Source organism: Lontra canadensis, unplaced genomic scaffold (assembly GCF_010015895.1).
Source record: "Lontra canadensis isolate GAN:19392208 unplaced genomic scaffold, GSC_riverotter_1.0 scaffold61, whole genome shotgun sequence".
In the NCBI taxonomy this organism is placed as follows: Eukaryota; Metazoa; Chordata; class Mammalia; order Carnivora; family Mustelidae; genus Lontra; species Lontra canadensis.
This window is the reverse complement of record NW_022631055.1, coordinates 8,566,814-8,585,130: the sequence shown is the minus strand read 5'-3', so window position 1 is coordinate 8,585,130 and position 18,317 is coordinate 8,566,814. Positions and strand designations below refer to the sequence as shown.

At 38.4% G+C, this 18,317-nt stretch overlaps 2 protein-coding genes across 5 annotated transcripts; one reads left to right on the top strand and one right to left on the bottom strand.

Annotated features, from left to right (window-relative positions):
• Positions 1-871: 871 nt before the first annotated feature.
• On the top strand, positions 872-2,112 carry LIPT1 (lipoyltransferase 1). The gene has a single exon (XM_032877851.1). It carries the CDS (start codon positions 955-957, stop codon positions 2,074-2,076), a length of 1,122 nt encoding a protein of 373 aa, XP_032733742.1. The 5' UTR covers positions 872-954; the 3' UTR covers positions 2,077-2,112.
• Positions 1,115-18,220, bottom strand: MITD1 (microtubule interacting and trafficking domain containing 1). Of its 4 annotated transcripts, none has more exons than XM_032877852.1 (8): positions 18,049-18,220; positions 15,708-15,809; positions 13,820-13,956; positions 13,653-13,739; positions 12,841-12,956; positions 11,878-11,938; positions 10,503-10,688; positions 1,115-1,215 (listed from the first exon to the last, which is right to left on the bottom strand). In XM_032877852.1, the coding sequence occupies exons 1-7, from the start codon at positions 18,197-18,199 to the stop codon at positions 10,587-10,589; spliced, it is 756 nt and encodes a 251-aa protein (XP_032733743.1). In that variant the 5' UTR covers positions 18,200-18,220; the 3' UTR covers positions 1,115-1,215; positions 10,503-10,586. The 4 variants fall into 4 exon arrangements, with proteins under 4 accessions (XP_032733743.1, XP_032733744.1, XP_032733746.1 ...); XM_032877853.1 differs by lacking the exon at positions 1,115-1,215 and adding an exon at positions 6,034-6,131; XM_032877854.1 differs by lacking the exons at positions 1,115-1,215; positions 10,503-10,688 and adding an exon at positions 11,006-11,773.
• Between the last annotated feature and the right edge of the window lie 97 nt (positions 18,221-18,317).

Genomic DNA, 18,317 nt, shown 5'->3' with positions numbered 1-18,317 from the left:
CTAAATTTGGGGGTCTATTCTAATTAAATATTAAACTAAATAAAAGAATTATATTGAAACTGAATTATACTGAGACTTAGTAAACCAAGTCTCAAAGTCAAATAGGAATTATTTTTTTAAAGTATTTTAAGGACAAAATTAAAGCTTTCCACAGAGATGTTCATTAATATATCATTGATAACACCAGAAAACTATAAACAACCTAAAGTTACAAACTAAGAAACTGATCTGGTAGTGAACTGTGGTATATATGACAATGAGATATTACACATTAAAGCTGATATAAAAATAGCTTTAACATTGAAATAACAGTATGGTTCCAATTTGGTGGTATGTGTGTTTACACATGCACAGAAAAAAACAGGTACACACCAAAGTGTGAACTGTGGTTATCCACATAGGGTGGTATTATGGATTCTTTTATTTTGCTTTTTATATGTATTTTCTCATTTTTCTCAATGAACATGTATTACCTGTGAATTCAGGATAATTGGTTTCACTTTGAGATATTAAATAATGAATTTGCAGATTTATTGTTTGAAAAATCTGTGCCCTTTGTTTCAACTGAAATTACTTAAGGTTTGTCTTTATTTTCTTTGAGTACTCTGTATAGAGTTGCTAAAGACTAAGGATAAAGCTAAAAGACAAGAAAACTGGCTGGATACTTGGAAAAGTTTACCTAAAATGACCAAGAATCAATAGCTAGAAAATAGTTTTTCTTTTTCCCAATTGATTAATTTGTCTTCCATTTTTATTATTATTTTTTAAGATTTTATTTATTTATTCACAGAACAAGCAGGGGAGTGGCAGAAGGAGAGGGAGAACCAGGCTCCCCACTGATGAGGGAGCCCAATGCGGACTCGATCCCAAGACCCTGGCATCATGACCTGAGCCAAAGGCAGATGCTTAACCAACTGAGCCACATAGGTGCCGGAGTCTTCCATTTTTAAAAGCATGCTGATCCCATTTTCCATGAAGAACTGCTTCCAGTTACTTTGTAACCGCAAGGTCCCAGCAGCTGGGTTTAAAAACAAAGTAAAAAGTGGGCTCATTTTCCAGTCAGTTTCCAGTGATATTTATCAAAATCTGGCTGTAGAAGACTGGATCCATGACCATGTGAATCTAGAAGGCAAGCCGGTTCTTTTCTTGTGGAGAAATTCTCCTTCTGTTGTAATAGGCAGGCATCAGAATCCTTGGCAGGAGTGCAACCTGAATCTGATGAGAGAAGAAGGTGTGAAACTGGCTCGGAGAAGAAGTGGAGGAGGAACAGTCTACCATGATATGGGTAATATCAATTTGACTTTCTTTACAACCAAAAAAAAGTACAACAGAATGCAGAATCTAAAATTAGTTGTGAGGGCTCTGAATGCTGTCCAACCCCAGCTGGATATACAGGCCACCAAAAGATGTGACCTTTTGCTAGATGGACAGTTTAAAATCTCAGGAACAGCTTCTAAGATTGGCCGGACTACTGCATATCACCATTGCACTTTATTATGTAGTACCGATAGGACCTCATTGTCATCTCTGCTGAAGAGCCCTTACCAAGGGATCAGGAGCAATGCCACTGCAAGCATACCTTCCATAGTAAAAAATCTTTTGGAAAAAGATCCCACTCTGACCTGCGAAGTACTCATGAATGCTATTGCAGCAGAGTATGCTGCTTATCATCAAATTGATAATCATATCAACCTAATAAATCCAACAGATGAGACCCTCTTTCCTGGAATAAATAACAAAGCCAGAGAACTACAGACCTGGGAGTGGATATATGGCAAAACTCCAAAGTTTAGTATAAACACTTCCTTTAATGTATTATATGAACAGTCGCACTTGGAAATTAAAATATTTATAGACATAAAGGATGGAAGGATTGAAATCTGTAATATTGAAGCACCTGATCATTGGTTGCCACTGGAAATATGTGACAAATTAAATTCAAGTTTTACTGGCAGTAAGTTCTGCCCAAATGAAATTACTATGCTAACAAATATTTTACATAGAACATGTCCAGAAGATGATGAACTACACAATAGATGGAATATTCTCTGTGAAAAAATTAAGGGAATAATGTGATTCCAAATAAATTTCTTAATATTAACAATTTTATGAGAAAATAAAATGTTTAAGGTACCTTGTATGTCTTTTTTTTTTTTTTTTTAAGTAATATCTACACCCAACATGGGGCTTGAACTCACAACCCTGAGATCGATCAAGAGATCAAGAGTCATACGCTCTACCAACTGAACCAGCCAGGCACCCTCATCATATGTCTCTTAAAAAAGACCTAGTCTTGGGGCGCCTGGATGGCTCAGTGGGTTAAAGTCTCTGCCTTTGGCTCAGGTCATGATCCCAAGGTCCTGGGAACGAGCCCCACATCGAGCCCCGCATTGGGCTCTCTGCTCAGCAGGGAGCCTGCTTCCTCCTCTCTCTCTGCCTGCCTCTCTGCCTACTTGTGATCTCTGTCTGTCAAATAAATAAATGAAATCTTTAAAAAAAGAAAAGAAAGACCTAGTCTCTTTCAGTGACTATTCACTGTTAGGAATTGTCACCTAGTCCGTGTTTTCTTAAGTCCTCTTTTTTCAATGATTTTTTTTTCATTTAGCACACATATATCTCCTCCTTTTTCTGTTACCATCATGGGGGTGTATATGATACTCAACACTATGATCTCTGAGTTAGTTCTTTTTCTCACCCCTAAGGAATATAACCCAGGCTTCTTGTCACCTCTGATAATTTAAAATCTAAAATTCTTCCTTTTAATTATACGGTTGACCCTTGAAGAGTGGGTTTGAACTGCATGGTTTCAATTACATGTAGATGTTTTACAGTGCTATAAATGTATTTTCTCTTACGATTTTTTAAAAATATTTTATTTATTTGAGAGAGAGAGAAATCACAAGTAGGCAGAGAGGCAGTCAGAGAGAGGCAGGGAAGCAGGCTCCCTGCCGAGCAGAGATCCTGACACGGGGCTCAATCCCAGGACCTGAGATCATGACCCAAGCTGAAGGCAGAGGCTCAACCCACTGAGCCACCCAGGTGCCCCCACTTATGATTTTTTTTTAGTATTTTATTTATCTGAGAGAGAGAGAGAGCATAAGCAGGGGGAGAGGCAGAGTGAGAGGGAGAAGGCTTCCCGCAGAGCAGGGAGCCCAATGTGGGACTCAATCCCAGGACCCTGAGATCATGACCTGAGCCAAAGGCAGACGCCCAACTGACTGAGCTACCCAAGGGCCCCTCTCTTATGATTTTTAAGTAACATTTTTTCTAGCTTCATTGTAAGAATACAGTATATAATACATACAAAATATGTCTTGATGGTTACTAGTAAGGCTGCTGTTCAGTAGGCTACTAGTTACATTTTTTGGGGAGTCAAAGTTTTATGGGGATTTTCAACTGCCATGGTCAGCACCTCTAACCCCCACATTATTCAAGTATCAGCTGTACTTTCTCATCCACTGTCCTCTCCTGTTAAATTAAACCCATTGCACTTTTCTAAGCCCTTAACCCTCAAAATCTCTTGCTTCATCTCCCTTCCTATCCAACCCTGAATTCTTTCAAGTATACGGTCTTATCTTACCAGCATTCTCATTTGCTTTCCTCTCTTGATCTACAATGGCCTTTGTTTTATTATTATTCCATCAGCTGAATTTTTACTTCTGTCATACCCAGATGGCAGGCAATGGTGGAAGAAAATTCACATAATCATGCAAATTAACCCAATTTCATATTTATATTTATGCTCTATTGGTGTCAGATTCAGTTCCTCTCCATTGACTCCCTCATGCTTCAGAGGCCTTATTCATAAGTGTTTCCACTTTTCTTAAACTCAGAACTCTACTCCTCTTGTCACAAACCTTGACTTATAATTTGACAGTGGAAGCCTTCATAAATGAGCTCCTCCTGCACCCCATTTCCTCTCAACATTTCTCATTCGTTCTCAAATAACACCTTTCCCTTAAGGCTAGTTGTACCTGGATGTTTGTCCTTTCCAAACTTTTTGGGCCTTCTACTATTAAATGTTTATATTTTTTATCTTACGTTTTCTGTCTCTGCTTACTGGATCCTCACACATAGTGAATGAACATGCTCATGCCTCTTCTCTCCCCAAAATCCCTGCTTAAGGTTTTTACATCTTCTCGTTGCCAAATTTCTTCAAAGAGTAACATCGCCGACAACCACTTTGTGGTTTTTTTTTTCCAGTTTTTTTTTTAATATTTTATTTATTTATTTGACAGACAGAGATCACAAGTAGGCAGAGAGGCAGGCAGAGAGAGAGGAGGAAGCAGGCTCCCCGCTGAGCAGAGAGCCCGATGCAGGGCTCCATCCCAGGACCCTGGGATCATGACCTGAGCCGAAGGCAGAGGCTTTAACCCACTGAGCCACCCAGGTGCCCCCCACTTTGTGTTTTTATAGTTCACTCACATACTCTTCTGATTTCTACAGTATTTAGTGTGTCTTTTCTGAATGCTTACTATGTGCCAGGTACTTTGTAGTTGTTGGATGTTCATGGTGAGTGAAAGAGACTTACTGAGCTCAGGAATTGACAATTTATATATCAAACTCCTTAAAAACTAGAGTAAAAAAATATGTTTTATATAATGTACTCGTACAGATATTATCTATCCCTAACAAGTTTTACAATGCAATGTTTATCCTATACTATTTACTTACTTGACATTTTATATTTGGTTTTATTTTACCTTTTAAAAATGATTTTATCACCATTATTAGGTCAAGACTGGAGTTTAAAAAACACGAGCCTAACACAAACAAATCAGTATATAATTATAAGGCAAGAAAAGCCCAGGTAGTTAAAACAGACAATAATAGGGGCTACCTACCTAGAGCTATCAGGGAGAGGACATTGAAATGGAGACCTGAAAAATGAGAAGCAGCCAAGTAGAGTGGAATGGGGAGGAGAGCATTCCCAGTTTTGTCAGTTATTTATTGCCTCTTAACAAACCACTCGAAAACTTAGTGGCTTAAAACAACATTTATTTTATTCATAAATCTACAATTTGAGCTTTCATGGGGATAGTGCATATGATCCAGTGGCATAGGCTAGGACAGCCTAAACAGCTGGAAATACCTGTTTCAAGATGGCTCACATGGCTGGCAAGTTGGTGCTGGCAGTTGCCTGGGAGCTCAGCTGGACCTATGGGTTGAGGGCTTCAATTCCTTTCCACTTGGGCCTAATCAAGGCTGCCTGAACTTCCTCACAGCATGGTAGCTGGATTCGCAGAACAAGTGACTCAAGAAAGCCTAACAGAAATGATTTCCTTTTATATCTTATCCTGGAAGCAACTTGTATAGTCTCACGTGCACCCAAATCCAAGAGGAGAGAACATCGATAACCACCTCTTCATGGGAGGAATGTCAAAGTCATTATAAAAATTACTACTGGGTCTGAGAGATCTTATTGCAAACATTTTTCTAAAGTATACTCTACCACACAACAGCACTCAGAGAGCCCTAAAGCAGGTAAAAGGTTATTACAAAGGAAGTATAAGCAAATTGAAGTGTGAGAACAAGGGGGAGAATGGAGCAAGATGGGGATGGAGAGAAAAGAGACCAGATCATGTAGGGACAGATAGCCCAAGGTAGACATAGATCTTATTTTAAGTGCAATGATACTGCAGTTGTTATAGACTCTTCCATCTGCTCTATGGAGAATGGATTGGAGGAAGAGAAGACAGGAAGCAGAAAGCCTTTTAGGAGACTACTGCAGGAATCCCAGCAGAGGTAATGCTGGCAGTACCCGTGGGGAGATGCTGACATTGTGTTAAGTCTTTGTCAAAAATTAAGGATGACTTCCATTTTCAGGACAAGGTTTCATTCTGATTCCTTTTAAAGGGAAACAATAAAGCAGTGTATATTAGTTTGCTAGGGCTGCCATAACAAAATACCACAGATTATGTGGCTTAAATAATAAAAATATATTTTCTCACAGTTCTGGAGGCCAGGAAGTCCAAGATCAAAGTGCTGAATGGGTTTGGTGTCTCCTGTGGCCTCTCTCCTTGGCCTGCAGATAGCTGCCTTCTTGCTGTATCCTCACATGGTCTTTCTTATATCAGACAGAGGGCCAGTTCCAAACTCACCGCTCCAAAGGCAATACTCAAGAGGTAAGTCTTGGTGGAAAAGGAAAGGTTGCTTTATTAAAGAAGTTGGCAACGTGGAAAAATGGGAGATTAACATCTCAAAGACCTTCTTTCCTGTCTAGGGGAAATACATTTTTAAAAGGGAAGGTGCAGGAAATGGTGAGGGGTGCTATGTGCAGAAGTTGGTGCTCAGCAGTTAATCATCGGTGCTCTAAAAATCTTACAGAATCCTCTGCTCTATCAATACTCAGGGCTCCTAAGTGTCTCTCAGTAAAGGATGCCCCTGCAGCCCAATGAGCCTTATCCTGGCAAGGTAGTATGGACTCCACCCCCTGTACCAGGAATCAAGGCTCCCATATGTCTCTTACTGAGGATGCCCTGGTCAGTGGTGGCTGTTTTTGAGTGTGGTCAAGCCTTACCTTCTGGAAAATCTGTTTCTTTGTTCCTCAAGTTCCTCAGTGTGCAGGATCTTAAAGGAAGTAGGTTAGTACTGCTATAAACTGGGATTTACGACAGCAAGCAAGAAGTGCATAAGCTTGAAGCACATTAACCTTTAACACCAACTGGGGTGCTGTTAGGTTTCCTCTGAGTGTGCATATCTATGTCAAAAATTTCCACTTCTTATAAGGACACCAATCTTACTGGATTAGGGTCCACTCTAAAGACATCATTTTAACTCTATAACTCTTTGAAGACTATCTCCAAATACAGTTATATTCTGAGGTACTGGGGGTTAGGATTTTAACGCGTGAATTTAGCTCTTATGAGCTCTTTTCTTGTAACTGAGTGGATCCACATCTCACCCCTTTTTTTTATGATGAAGGGGAGGGATAGGAGCGGACACACAGGGTTTTGCCTGTAACTGGTTCTCAGTGTGGGAGTGGAATAAGTGAAGAGGATTTTACTTTTCAAGGGGCTCCTGGGACAAACATAATTGGCAGTCTAACCATTCTTCATTTCAGTCAGGGTTCATAGGCAGGTCCTTCTGTTCTTCTCCAGCAATACTAAATAGCAAATAAACAATTTTGAAGAGATTTCTCATGGGCATATTTTTTATGCATTATATTTGCTGCAATGTGTTAAAATTGCTTTCCAAGAAAGGTATAAAAACCTGGCATGATGTGCTTTGGGGCAATAAAGCACTCATGCTTTTCTGATACCATTTGTTTCTTAAAAGCGAGGATATCATCAGGTGAAAGGTGATAAAGACTTCAAGTTCCAAAAGGGAAATTTACCAAACATCACCTGGAATAGAAAAGGTATGTTTTGCAGTGAGAGTCCACAGAATTTTCTGATTGCTTCCATATGAGGATAAAGGAGATGAGGAATCAAGAATGATTCCTAGACTTCTTATTTGAGCAACTGGATGGATGCTCCCATACCATTCCCAGTGGGGGAATGTGTTTCTAAAGTTCGGTTGCAGCATCCTGTATCTGAAATGACTGTGTGCTTCTGAAATGCCAGAAAAAAAATGCCAAATAGGCAGCTGAATTTATAGGATCACAGCTCCAAGGAAAGTTTTGGCTTAATTTATATATTTAGGAGGTGACAGCATATACATAGTATTTTAAGTCATGAAAATGGATACTTGTGAATCTTTATATTTATCTTAAAGCATAAGTGTTTAACACCTGAGACCCCCCACTCTTTGAGGAATTCTCCAACTTAAAAAACCTTACTGCAAGGCAGAACCCACCTGTTGGAGATGTCAAAGGGATGTGACTGCAGTTGACCCCTGAACTGGATATGGGCAAACAGAGGCTCTTTACACCCTCCCCATCCTTGGAATGTGTGTTCTGCCCAGTGCTCTCACACTGGAAGCCACTTCATGGACTCAGCTTTGAGAGAGTAATATGTTACTGAGACTATCCAGATTGTGTATGTGACTTGTATCCCATCAAGGTCTCCATGAATTCTTGACCATCTCTCCACGGCATGTGTGGAGATTACTTATCTTGTAGCCACCCAAGACAAGCCTCATTTGTAAGTTCCATTGCTTATTAAAACCCACCTACCAATCTGGAGTGGTCTGCCTCTTTCTTTAGTCTCTCCTTTCCCTGAGTGTATGGACGCCAGTTTTGAATTTCACCTGGGGAACTCCAGAGGTTGAAAAACAACAACACTCCCCTCTACGGACACTGAAATTTTCACTGTACTCTCTTCCTAAGCCTCTCTTGAATCTAGGGTAAGGGTACATGACTTAGAACAATCTGATGTACTTGCTTCAGACTCTAAATGGAACATGATGAAGTGAACCTAGGGTGGGGAAAACCCTTCTCTGGCAGTAGTACCAGGGCCTGAATTTCTGGGATAGAGGTGCTAAACATGGCAGCGTTTAAGTGCCCAATAATTTAAATGATAGAAGTGGTAATAAGGCTACTTAAAGTTCAGGCTGCCTTGGGGCGCCTGGGTGGCTCAGTGGGTTAAAGCCTCTGCCTTCAGCTCAGGTCATGGTCCCAGGGTCCTGGGATCGAGCCCCGCATTGGGCTCTCTGCTCTGCGGGGAGCCTGCTTCCTCCTCTCTCTCTGCCTGCCTCTCTGCCTACTTGTAATCTCTGTGTGTCAACTAAACAAATAAAATCTTTAAAAAAAAAAAAAAAAAAGTTCAGGCTGCCTTAAGGTCAGCAGTGGTACCAACAATTAGTTCTGTGATGTGATTCTAGATACGGGTTTTTTCACTGCAGCACTTCCAAGGCCCAGTCTGTAACTCTTGGGGTGATGGTTGGAACTACCCACTATCTTTATAATCCCTTTTTTGCTTACATCAGGTAAGAACAGTTTCTGTGGCTTTTCAATAAGAAATTACTGGTATAATCACGTGAGAGAGAGTGTAGATTAAAAAAAAAAAGTGGTTCTACTTAATATCTAATTTAGGAGAATACCAATATTTAAAAGACAGGATGGAGGAGAAGGAAAGTATGTTTCATGGAATTTAAGAACTTTAAGAAGGGAGTGGCCAATTGGGTCAAATACTCCTGAAAGTTCAAGTAATATGAAGGTTAGGAAGTACCCACCAGATATGGTAATAATGGAAGTCATTGGTGACCTTGACAAGAGGAATTTCAGTGGAATGATTGGGTAGCCTGGTTAAAGTGCACTGAAGTATTAATACGTGGTAAGGAAATGGGAAAAAATTGTATAGAGAACTTTAGGGAGTTTGTTCCTGCTGGGCAGGTCTGTACTGGCAGAAACAATCCAGCAGAGAGGAAAAGATCACTCAAAGGGCAAAGTTCTTGGTAAGGCTAAGGGAGGCAAGATTGAATTCACTTCTGGAAAATCTGGCTATCTTCCTTATATAATAGTACTATTCACCCTTTCTCTATATGCTATAAATTTGATGTCAACATAACTTTTTATGGTTCTCTCAAGTTTTCAATATTTACATTATCAAATCTTTTGCCTTTTCCTTTCCTTGATAATTCCTGGGTTTTGTGTTATACCTAGTATATTTAGTGGAGCATTAACTTTTTTTTCAGGGCACCTGGATGGCTCAGTCAATTAAGCATCTGCCTTGGTTCGGGTCATGATCCCAGAGTCCTGGGATGGAGTCCCACATCAGGTTCCCTGCTCAGCAGGGAGCCTGCTTTTCCCTCTATATCTCTGCCCTTGCTATCTGTCTCTCTCTCATGTTCTCTTTCTCCCAAGTGGATAAAATCTTAGGGAAAAAAAAAATTTTTTTTCATTTAATTAGCTCTTTAACAGAATAACCTCTATGTGAGGTAGAGATCTAATGTTTCTTTCCAAACATTTATTGAATAGTCTACTCTTTCCCCACTAATATGAATCATACCTTTGTTGTGCATTAAGGACCCATATACACATTTACTTTCTCTCTCAGGTGTTTCCAGACTCTTTACTCTACCCCACTGATTTGTTCATTCTTATGCCCATACTTTAAAAATATATATAACTTTTTGTCTCTAGACTTGTCAAGCAAGTCTCCTAGTGTTAGTCTATTTGTCATTTAATTTACAAATTAGGGAGAAATAACATCTTATTACGCCTTCCCATTCAAGAATATAATTGTCTTTCCTAGTTTTCTTTTACATTCTTCCATAAAGTTTACAGTTTTCTCACACAGTTCTTGCACATTTCTTGATATATTTAATAAGTAACTTGCATATGGTAGTCTTCTAATGTTTTAGTTGGATCTGGGGATAGATTTCAAATATCTAGAATAATGGATGCATTATTGCTTTATCCATTACTATAAATAATGGATAGGTGCTCCCTTAAATATCAGTACCTCTTAGGCAGTATCCCTATGTAGGTTGGTTAACCCAAAGTTAATTTCATAGGGTTGTGACTGCTGAATCTCTATAGTGATAGATTCACATGCTCTAGAAGAAATCAGAGTGGTTATTTTAACATAAAAAGGAGGAGGTCTAATACATGTTCTCACCTGAATGAAAAGCCCTTCTACTTCCACATCCTGATAGGCACCTGGCAAAATAAGCTACAATACTTTGCAGAAAGTAACTTCTGATTAAGTCCAACACTTGCTCTCCTGAGACCCTGAATTTCCATATGAAAAAGCTTGACAAACTGGCTTGAGACTTTTCAGGTTCAGCATTATCAGCACCTGAACCTGAAAATATTAAACAAAAACATTAGGAACTTTTCTGGAATCCCTTGTTGGTCTTTTATGTCAACTCAGTCAGGTGACTGCTGGCTCCCAGAGGTAAAACATAAACCTGGTGTCCAAGTCACCCAGGACCACTCTGCCTGACCTTATTCCCATGGCTTCTACCTGGCTTTGGTCCTACAAACACTATTTAATCTTGAAGGTAATCTTCAGTCTTCTCCAGATATGATGTTTATATGCATGTATTCCCCAACATGAGTACTTCTATTTCCCTCCACTGGCTTAGCTTATTCTTTAAGCTTCTGGACTGCCCGTTATTCCTACCTTTATCCCCAATCCCAGCCTATCTCCATGGAACCTAGTCTTCATCCCCAACCAGTCAACTGGCATCTGGATGGATAAGCTTACCCAGAACAGTTGATTATAAGCTGCAAAGCTTTACAAATGTGCCAACCAAGGTTGAATAAGCAGCAAAATGTATGTGCATAACTAAGCAGGTTGATTTGCTTTTATGGAGTAAAGTGATACTGGATAAATGAATGTTGGTGAATTTCTAACAGGGACACATAATTGTAATAAAATTAACATTTTTTTCCTGGTTATTAGACCCACAAGCCCATCTGCCTCTTAAAAGAATACTCTAATCCATGATGTTTCCTCCCAGATGCTAAACTCCTGGGGCAAGATTAACATCCAATTCATTTTCATAATTGGTGCTCATTATTTATTGATTCATTCTCCAACAGTCAAATAAGAGAAAGCTAGTAAAATATTCAAATTAACCTTGTGACTGGAAATGCTGTAAATCTACTGAATAATGTATTTATAAAAATATTTAGGATTGGTTACATAACTGAAAAATGGATCCATAAATTAGTAGAAATGTAAAAATTTATTGTTAAACTCATAATTATAGGAATGATCTGTCCAAAGTAACAAAATCAATATTCACTTAAAATAGAAATATATAATGCAAATTAAGCTGCTACCCATCATATTTTTTTTGTGTGCTTATTATGAAAAATGTCCACTGTTGTTTCATGACATGGTCTTAAATCAAAATCACAATATCCAAGGGAAAAACGACTCTAAGAAGAGAAGAAAAGAGTTTTTTTTTAATTAAAGATACCCACAGCCATGTTGTTAAAATGATACAAACAGAGTTTAACATACTCATAAGACTATATCCTACCTGTGGTTTCTTAAAATAGTCAAGTCCCCTTCCAATCTTAATCATCCATCCATTATTAAACCTATTGAAATAGTATACAGTATTATATTCCAGAAATTTAGGTCAGACAGTTATCAAAGGTGTGTGTAGCAAGCACCAGCAACATTTCCTCCTAACAAAGAAAATCACTTTCTGCAGTGCCATGAGTTGAACCAAACCAGGGGTTACTCATGGACTATGTCTACAATGAAATAAAAATATCCAAAGAAACCATTAATTGATGTGATTAGCCAGTAACAACTGTGACAATTCAATTAAATCTTACTCTTGAATTTCAGATTTCTGACAAAACCTTCCTGTTTCGCTACATGTATTCAGGCAGACTATAATGTGTTACAGGGGTTTCCCTACCTAGAGATGGAGGACATAAGCAAGAAGAGCTCTGTATCCTACCTCTGCTTCAACCACAGCACTGCATTTTCACCTGCTCTGCATTTAGGTTGTGCTTAAGTTTTCATTAAAACTAAGGGTGCAGTTACTATAAATGTATGAAAGCCACTGTGCTAAATACAGGAACACACTACTAAAATACCTGCATATACTGTTTCCTTCTAGACACTGTTGCATACTATCACACCTATGAGATTATTGAATAAATTGTAAGAATACTAAAATCATCAGAATATTAAATATTATCATCAGAAAATCATTCCAATACCATAACACTACGTACTTGAATAGAAAAGTACTTCCTCTTCTGACATGAAATAGAACACATAAAATTTATTCCATTATGAATTCCATTATGAACTCAGACATAATAAGCCAGATTTTTTTTTCTCAAAAGTGAAAAGATACTAAAATTGAGCTTTACTTAAAATTTTAATAAACTGAATATTTATATACAATTATATAAAGGTATTAAAAGAAATAAAAATAAGTATTTTCAACAGCATAAAAATTAAAATATTGGAATACACTAACCTAATTTCTCGGTCATGAACTGAAGAAGAATATTCTATTTCCAACAGCACCCCATGATTCTGGAGTGACTCTTTTATTTCTTGCAGACCACTACTTTGCTGCTGTTTCCCACTACCCTGTTAATAGGAAAAATACAATTTTCTGTTCAGTTATTAGTATTTTAAATTATTATTAAGCTGTGCAATGTGTATCATGGATGAATTAAAATGGGAAAGATTCTATACTAGTTTCAAAGTCTATTAACTGGAGTATGAAGCAGTTTAATAGCACTTGTTTTTATGAAAATGTTTTTTTCTAATGTGTACATAACACCATTCTGTCCCTTCTCCTAAAATGTGTTTTAGTAGTGCTGTTTAGTTATTCAGATGGGGCTGCTTTCTTTTCAAATTAATCCTAGGAATCTGGTTTATTTAGAAGCATTCCTATTTAAGTCAAAATCAAGATGGAAATGCTCACTATCATGCTATGATCCACCCAAAGGCCAATACAATAAATCAAGAAAAAGAGATATAATCACTGGTAAAGAAGAGACAAAATTACCTATAGTGCAGGCATGTGATCATCTCCTGGAACATATAAGAGACTAAACTGACAAGCTACTTGAATCTGAGAGTTTAGCAAAGTGGCCAAACCAAGGTAAAACAAAATCAGAAAAAAATCAACAATATTTCTTGGCAGGTATTTTAGGCCTATTGTTAGATAATTCCCAAAGAAATAGTTCTAGCTGAAGTGTGTCCACATTTTCCTTACTCAAACTACATCTCGTAACTGAATAAAGTTAACAAAGAAAGTAAATGCTTCCAGATACCTACTTCATCCAGAGAGGTGAGAAGATGAATAGTTTTTACTTTACATGGTTTCTTAATAAGCATCTCACAAAATCGAAGAAAGTTATATAGCTGAAAGACATTGGGATAGGTTATTATTAACTCATACATTTTAAATAACATTTCATCATACTTTTGTACACTTCACTTACCTGATGAATCTGCCTAATATAAGGATCTTGTATCCAAACTTCTGTAACTGTTTCATGAAGGTATTTTTGAAAAAGCGACTCATAACTGAAACCTGTTGCATTCTCTTCTATTTTAATCTGCTCGTGATATTTTCCATCTACAAAACAATAATTGTTTCAATAATAATTTCAATAATAAAATAATAATAAAGATCAATAATAAAATAATAATAAAATCAGCGACCACTTATTTTCTTTTTACACATATTTACATACAGTGATTAATCAGGATCAGGTACGAGTTCATTTTCTTAACTTCTCCACTCAGCAAACATATCTGAATACCTACTACAGATATACGAGGGATAATATAAGATGCTATACACAGAGATAAATAACGCAAACAATTCCGTAAGTGACTTCTATCTTCATGGATGCCAAGTAGGAAAGTTCCAGAGATTTCCTGGAACATGTTCTTGAGTCGAATCCTATAGACCAGGCAGTTGATTCAAGAGAAGCCTAGATGTATGACAGCTGACATTCTGTCACCGTGAGTAGAACCATAAGCTAGAACTCAGGGGCTACCTTGTCCTCTTCAGATTTAAGTCTTTTTATATCCTCAATTTAATAGCTAAAGTACGAAACATGTAAATGCAGTATTATATGGAGTTTAGAAGTCTTTCTTAGAACTTACAGAGAATATTTTACGCAGAAATTCATAGCACTTCTTAACAACCCAAGCCAATGACTAGGATGCCACAGGATCAGTAAAATAGTTCCACTGTTTTTGTTCCTTCCAAATGAACAATTATTAATTCATTATCACAGACCCTTAAGATTTTTTAACAATATGACCCCTAATGGCAGTTCCTAATTTATATGATGGTTGCATATTTAAAGTTTATTTAAAAACCAGAAGTTTGGATTCTGTTCCTAATGTTTCCACAAATATAATATTAGCAACTATGCATCAGTTTTCAAGCCAATGTATTCAAAACACAATGCTGATGGTACTATATTTCACCCATGTTCTAAAAGGAAATTTCATTGTACATTTCAATTTAGGGTGAAGAAAACACTATTTTATTCCAACCCACAGATGAGCTCCGGGAGGGAGATACCCATGGTATGGGCCCATACAGAATACTAGGAAGGTGGGTGGGGGGTTGCTGTATAAGGACAGTGAAGAAGAACAGCTGAGGGCTGGAGCCACTGATGTGTTGTTTGTTTTTTTTTAAATGGATCTTTTGAAGATTTTACTTATTTATTTATTTATTTAGAGCAGGGTGCGGGGAGGGGCAGAGGGAGAGAGAATCTTAAGCAGACTCTATGCTGCCTGCACACAGAGCCCAACACAGGGCTCAATCTCACAACCTTGAGATCAAGACCTGAGCTGAAGCCAAGAATAAGACTACTAAGTAGAGAAGAACACCTACGGCATCTCTAGTCGTTAGGAATACTTAACTCCTGAAATGTTTTGATTCACAGCAAAATCCTAAAGAGGTCCCAGGAGTTTCTTTAGCTACTTCAACATTTTGGTCCTTTTCTAAAGGCAAATACAAATAAAATATAGGATTTACATTCCCTATTTCTGTGCAGTATTCTTTCAACTGCAGTTCACACTAAGCTTCATGGGGATCTGTGAATTCCTTAAAGGAGCATGCAGAGTTTGCAGTATGTATAGCTCTCGTCAGATTCTCAACAGGGTATGTGAAAACCACCTCCCCCCGGGATCCCCCAAAAAAGGTTAAGAATAGATTATGTATAGGGAAGTGGAAATGCAGAGTAAACCTCTAGGCTTAAATGGTCCAGACCACAAAGAGTTCCAAAAGGCAGAGCCAAAAACAAGGCAGGAAATGGGCTTTGTTGCAACAGCTTATAGACACATTCTGTAAATCAGCCTCTTTACCTTCTTTTTCTTGATCCAAGTATTTCTTCACTATTTCTGCTCTATCCATGTAGCCAGTAATTTGCTTTCTGAGATTAGATTTCTTTGTGTCATCTCTGGTACCTACAAATTTAAAAATACATTCTCAAATTTCCAAAGAATTTTTCTAGTTAGTACAGGCATTATTTCCAGTTTCTCAAGTCTTCTACAAATTTCCTATCCTTAGACATGGTTTGCCTCAGTCCTAAAATGCACAAATGGGCTCAAATTTGCCCTGATCACACAAGACCTTCATTTTTTACACTAAGCCTCTGAAACAGCTTTATATAGGAGTCGAGATTCTGAAATTGTGCCTCACTGGCAGGGACCCCAAATTTGGAGAGGTGACAAAGGGGGCTTATTACATGTCAAACCTGAGTCTGATAACTATTTTGTCTAATAAGCCACAAGCCTGAAATCTTAGCATAATCAAAACACAGCAAACAATATCTATCTTTCTTCCACAAAACCAGCTTCTCTTTCAGACTTCCCCATTATAGTTCATGTTCAATCATTTTCCCAACCACCCCAAAAATGTAAGGTATTTTTTAAATATACATTATCAATAAAAGCTTACCCCAAGCCCCACCCCCAAAACCCAGTCACCAACTCACTTCTAGTTTCTTCATTCCGTCCTTTTGATATTGCTTATATTTTCCATAATAATTTCATTTTTAAACTCCCATCAGTTTATTCTCTATAGTTATGAGTCTGTTTCTTGGTTTGCCTCCCTCTTTTTTTTTTTTTTTTTTTTTTTTTGCTTGTTTGTTTCTTAAATTCCACATAGAATCAGCAGAGCACACTGGAGCAAAACTGTGATTCTCCTGATTCAGATTCCCAGAGTGCCAGAACTTGAGCAGTGTTCCAACAAACAAATCCTAAAACACCAGAACTTTAGCAGGGCTCCACCTGACCAACAGGGTACACTGTCATTTTGGCAGTCAGTATACCTGAGTCTTTAAAACTCTGGGCTCCAATTGTGACCCAACTAATTGTGGTAGAACTGAAAAGCTTAATGTTATGCTGCAAATGAGAATGATATCACCTCCTACTTTATAGGGCAATTGTAGGGATGAAACAAGATCATGATTTTGATGTACTCCGCACAGTGCCACCACTCAGCACTTATAAATGATAATTACTCTTATCATCACCATCATTATCATCATCAAATGAGCTTTCCCAAAGCAGTTTTATAGTTCTTTTTTTTTTGGTTGGATTTTGAGAGAGTATGGGCACGCAGGATGGGTGAGGGGTATGAGTATGGGGGAGGGGCAGAAGGAGAAGCAGAGTCTCAGCTAGCTGTGTGTGGAACCCAGTGGGCTGCTCTATCTCAGAACTCCAGTATCATGACCTGAGCTGAAGTCAGATGCTTAACCAACTGAGTCACCCAGATGCTCCTGTAGTTTTACAGATCTGACCAAATCACCCCACTCTCTGCTGTCTTTTCAAAGCTTCTGTAACACTTACCCTAAAAGGCACAATGGGGAGATCTTAGGCCAGAATGGGAGCCCCAGAGGGTGTGGAGCAGGGGCCAGTCTAAAATCAGTTTAATACCTAATTACTGGGTGTCTACTACAGGCCAGGAATTGTACTAGCTGTTAATGGTTGTTTGGGTACTTCTCAAAATTGAGTAACTACAGGACAGATAAAGTCTGGCTGCCCCACCCACAATCCTATGCATTTCTCCCGCTGAAATTCAGTACACACGTTTCTTACAAATGTTTTTTCTTTTCTTTTACTGCTACATGATTTTATTTTTGTTTACTTCTAACCAAAATGTCTAAACAGAAAAGTAATCATAGTGTAATGAACACCCTTATTATCCATCATGTAGATTTGCCACATTTTGCCATATTTGCTCCGTTTTTTTTTTTTTTTTCCTTAAAATTAAATTCAGCCATCATGACAAATTCTTCCCAGGACACTTCAGTCTACATCTCTAAAAACCAAAGACAGCTTTCAAAAATACCATACTGCTTAACAAAGTCAGTAATTTGAGTGTTACCCAATCTTGAGTACCCAAGTTACTCAAACTTTCCAAACTGATCCAAAAATGTCTTTTACATTTTGCTCAAAACTAGTCCTATGAAAGTTTATATATTACATTTTATTCTGTCTCTTAAAAATCGAGAGTACTGTCCCTCTTATTTGATAACATCTATTAAAGATATAAAAGAAACCAGTCCACTTGTTCTGTAGAATATCAACCTTCTGCACTTATTTCCTTTCACAGAAAGGATCTTCAACTTTCACTCCGCCCCAGATACCACGGGGATCCAGTTCCTTTCTTCTAATCCTCTCTCCACGGCTTCCTGCTCACCTCTCAGAACCTGCATGAGCAGGTCTATCCCCTCTTGGTAACAAACCAGAGCCTGCTGGTACTGGGACTCCGAGTCTAGCTCCACCGCCCGCTTTAACACGGTGAACGCAGCCACGCTCTGGGAATCCACCTCCCTTCTGGACTTCGCCATAGCTCCGAAACTCTCCTTCGCCCCCAAACCCAACCAGAGCCCAGGCAGCCGGTCGCGCTTCCGGGGGCGAGCACGTGACACCAGTGCGCCTGCGCTCTTTTTTATGGCCCGTGAGTGG

What these genes read in the sequence shown, in the direction of transcription:
- LIPT1 (XM_032877851.1), top strand. Translation starts at nt 955, where the DNA reads ATGCTGATCCCATTTTCCATGAAGAACTGCTTCCAGTTACTTTGTAAC.
- MITD1 (XM_032877852.1), bottom strand. Translation starts at nt 18,199, where the DNA reads ATGGCGAAGTCCAGAAGGGAGGTGGATTCCCAGAGCGTGGCTGCGTTC. An exon ending in CTTGGATCAAGAAAAAGAAG is followed by an intron (nt 13,957 to 15,707) that starts GTAAAGAGGCTG and finishes ATTGTTTTGTAG; the next exon opens with ATGGAAAATATCACGAGCAG. An exon ending in ACTATTTTAAGAAACCACAG is followed by an intron (nt 10,689 to 11,877) that starts GTAGGATATAGT and finishes TAATATTTTCAG; the next exon opens with GTTCAGGTGCTGATAATGCT.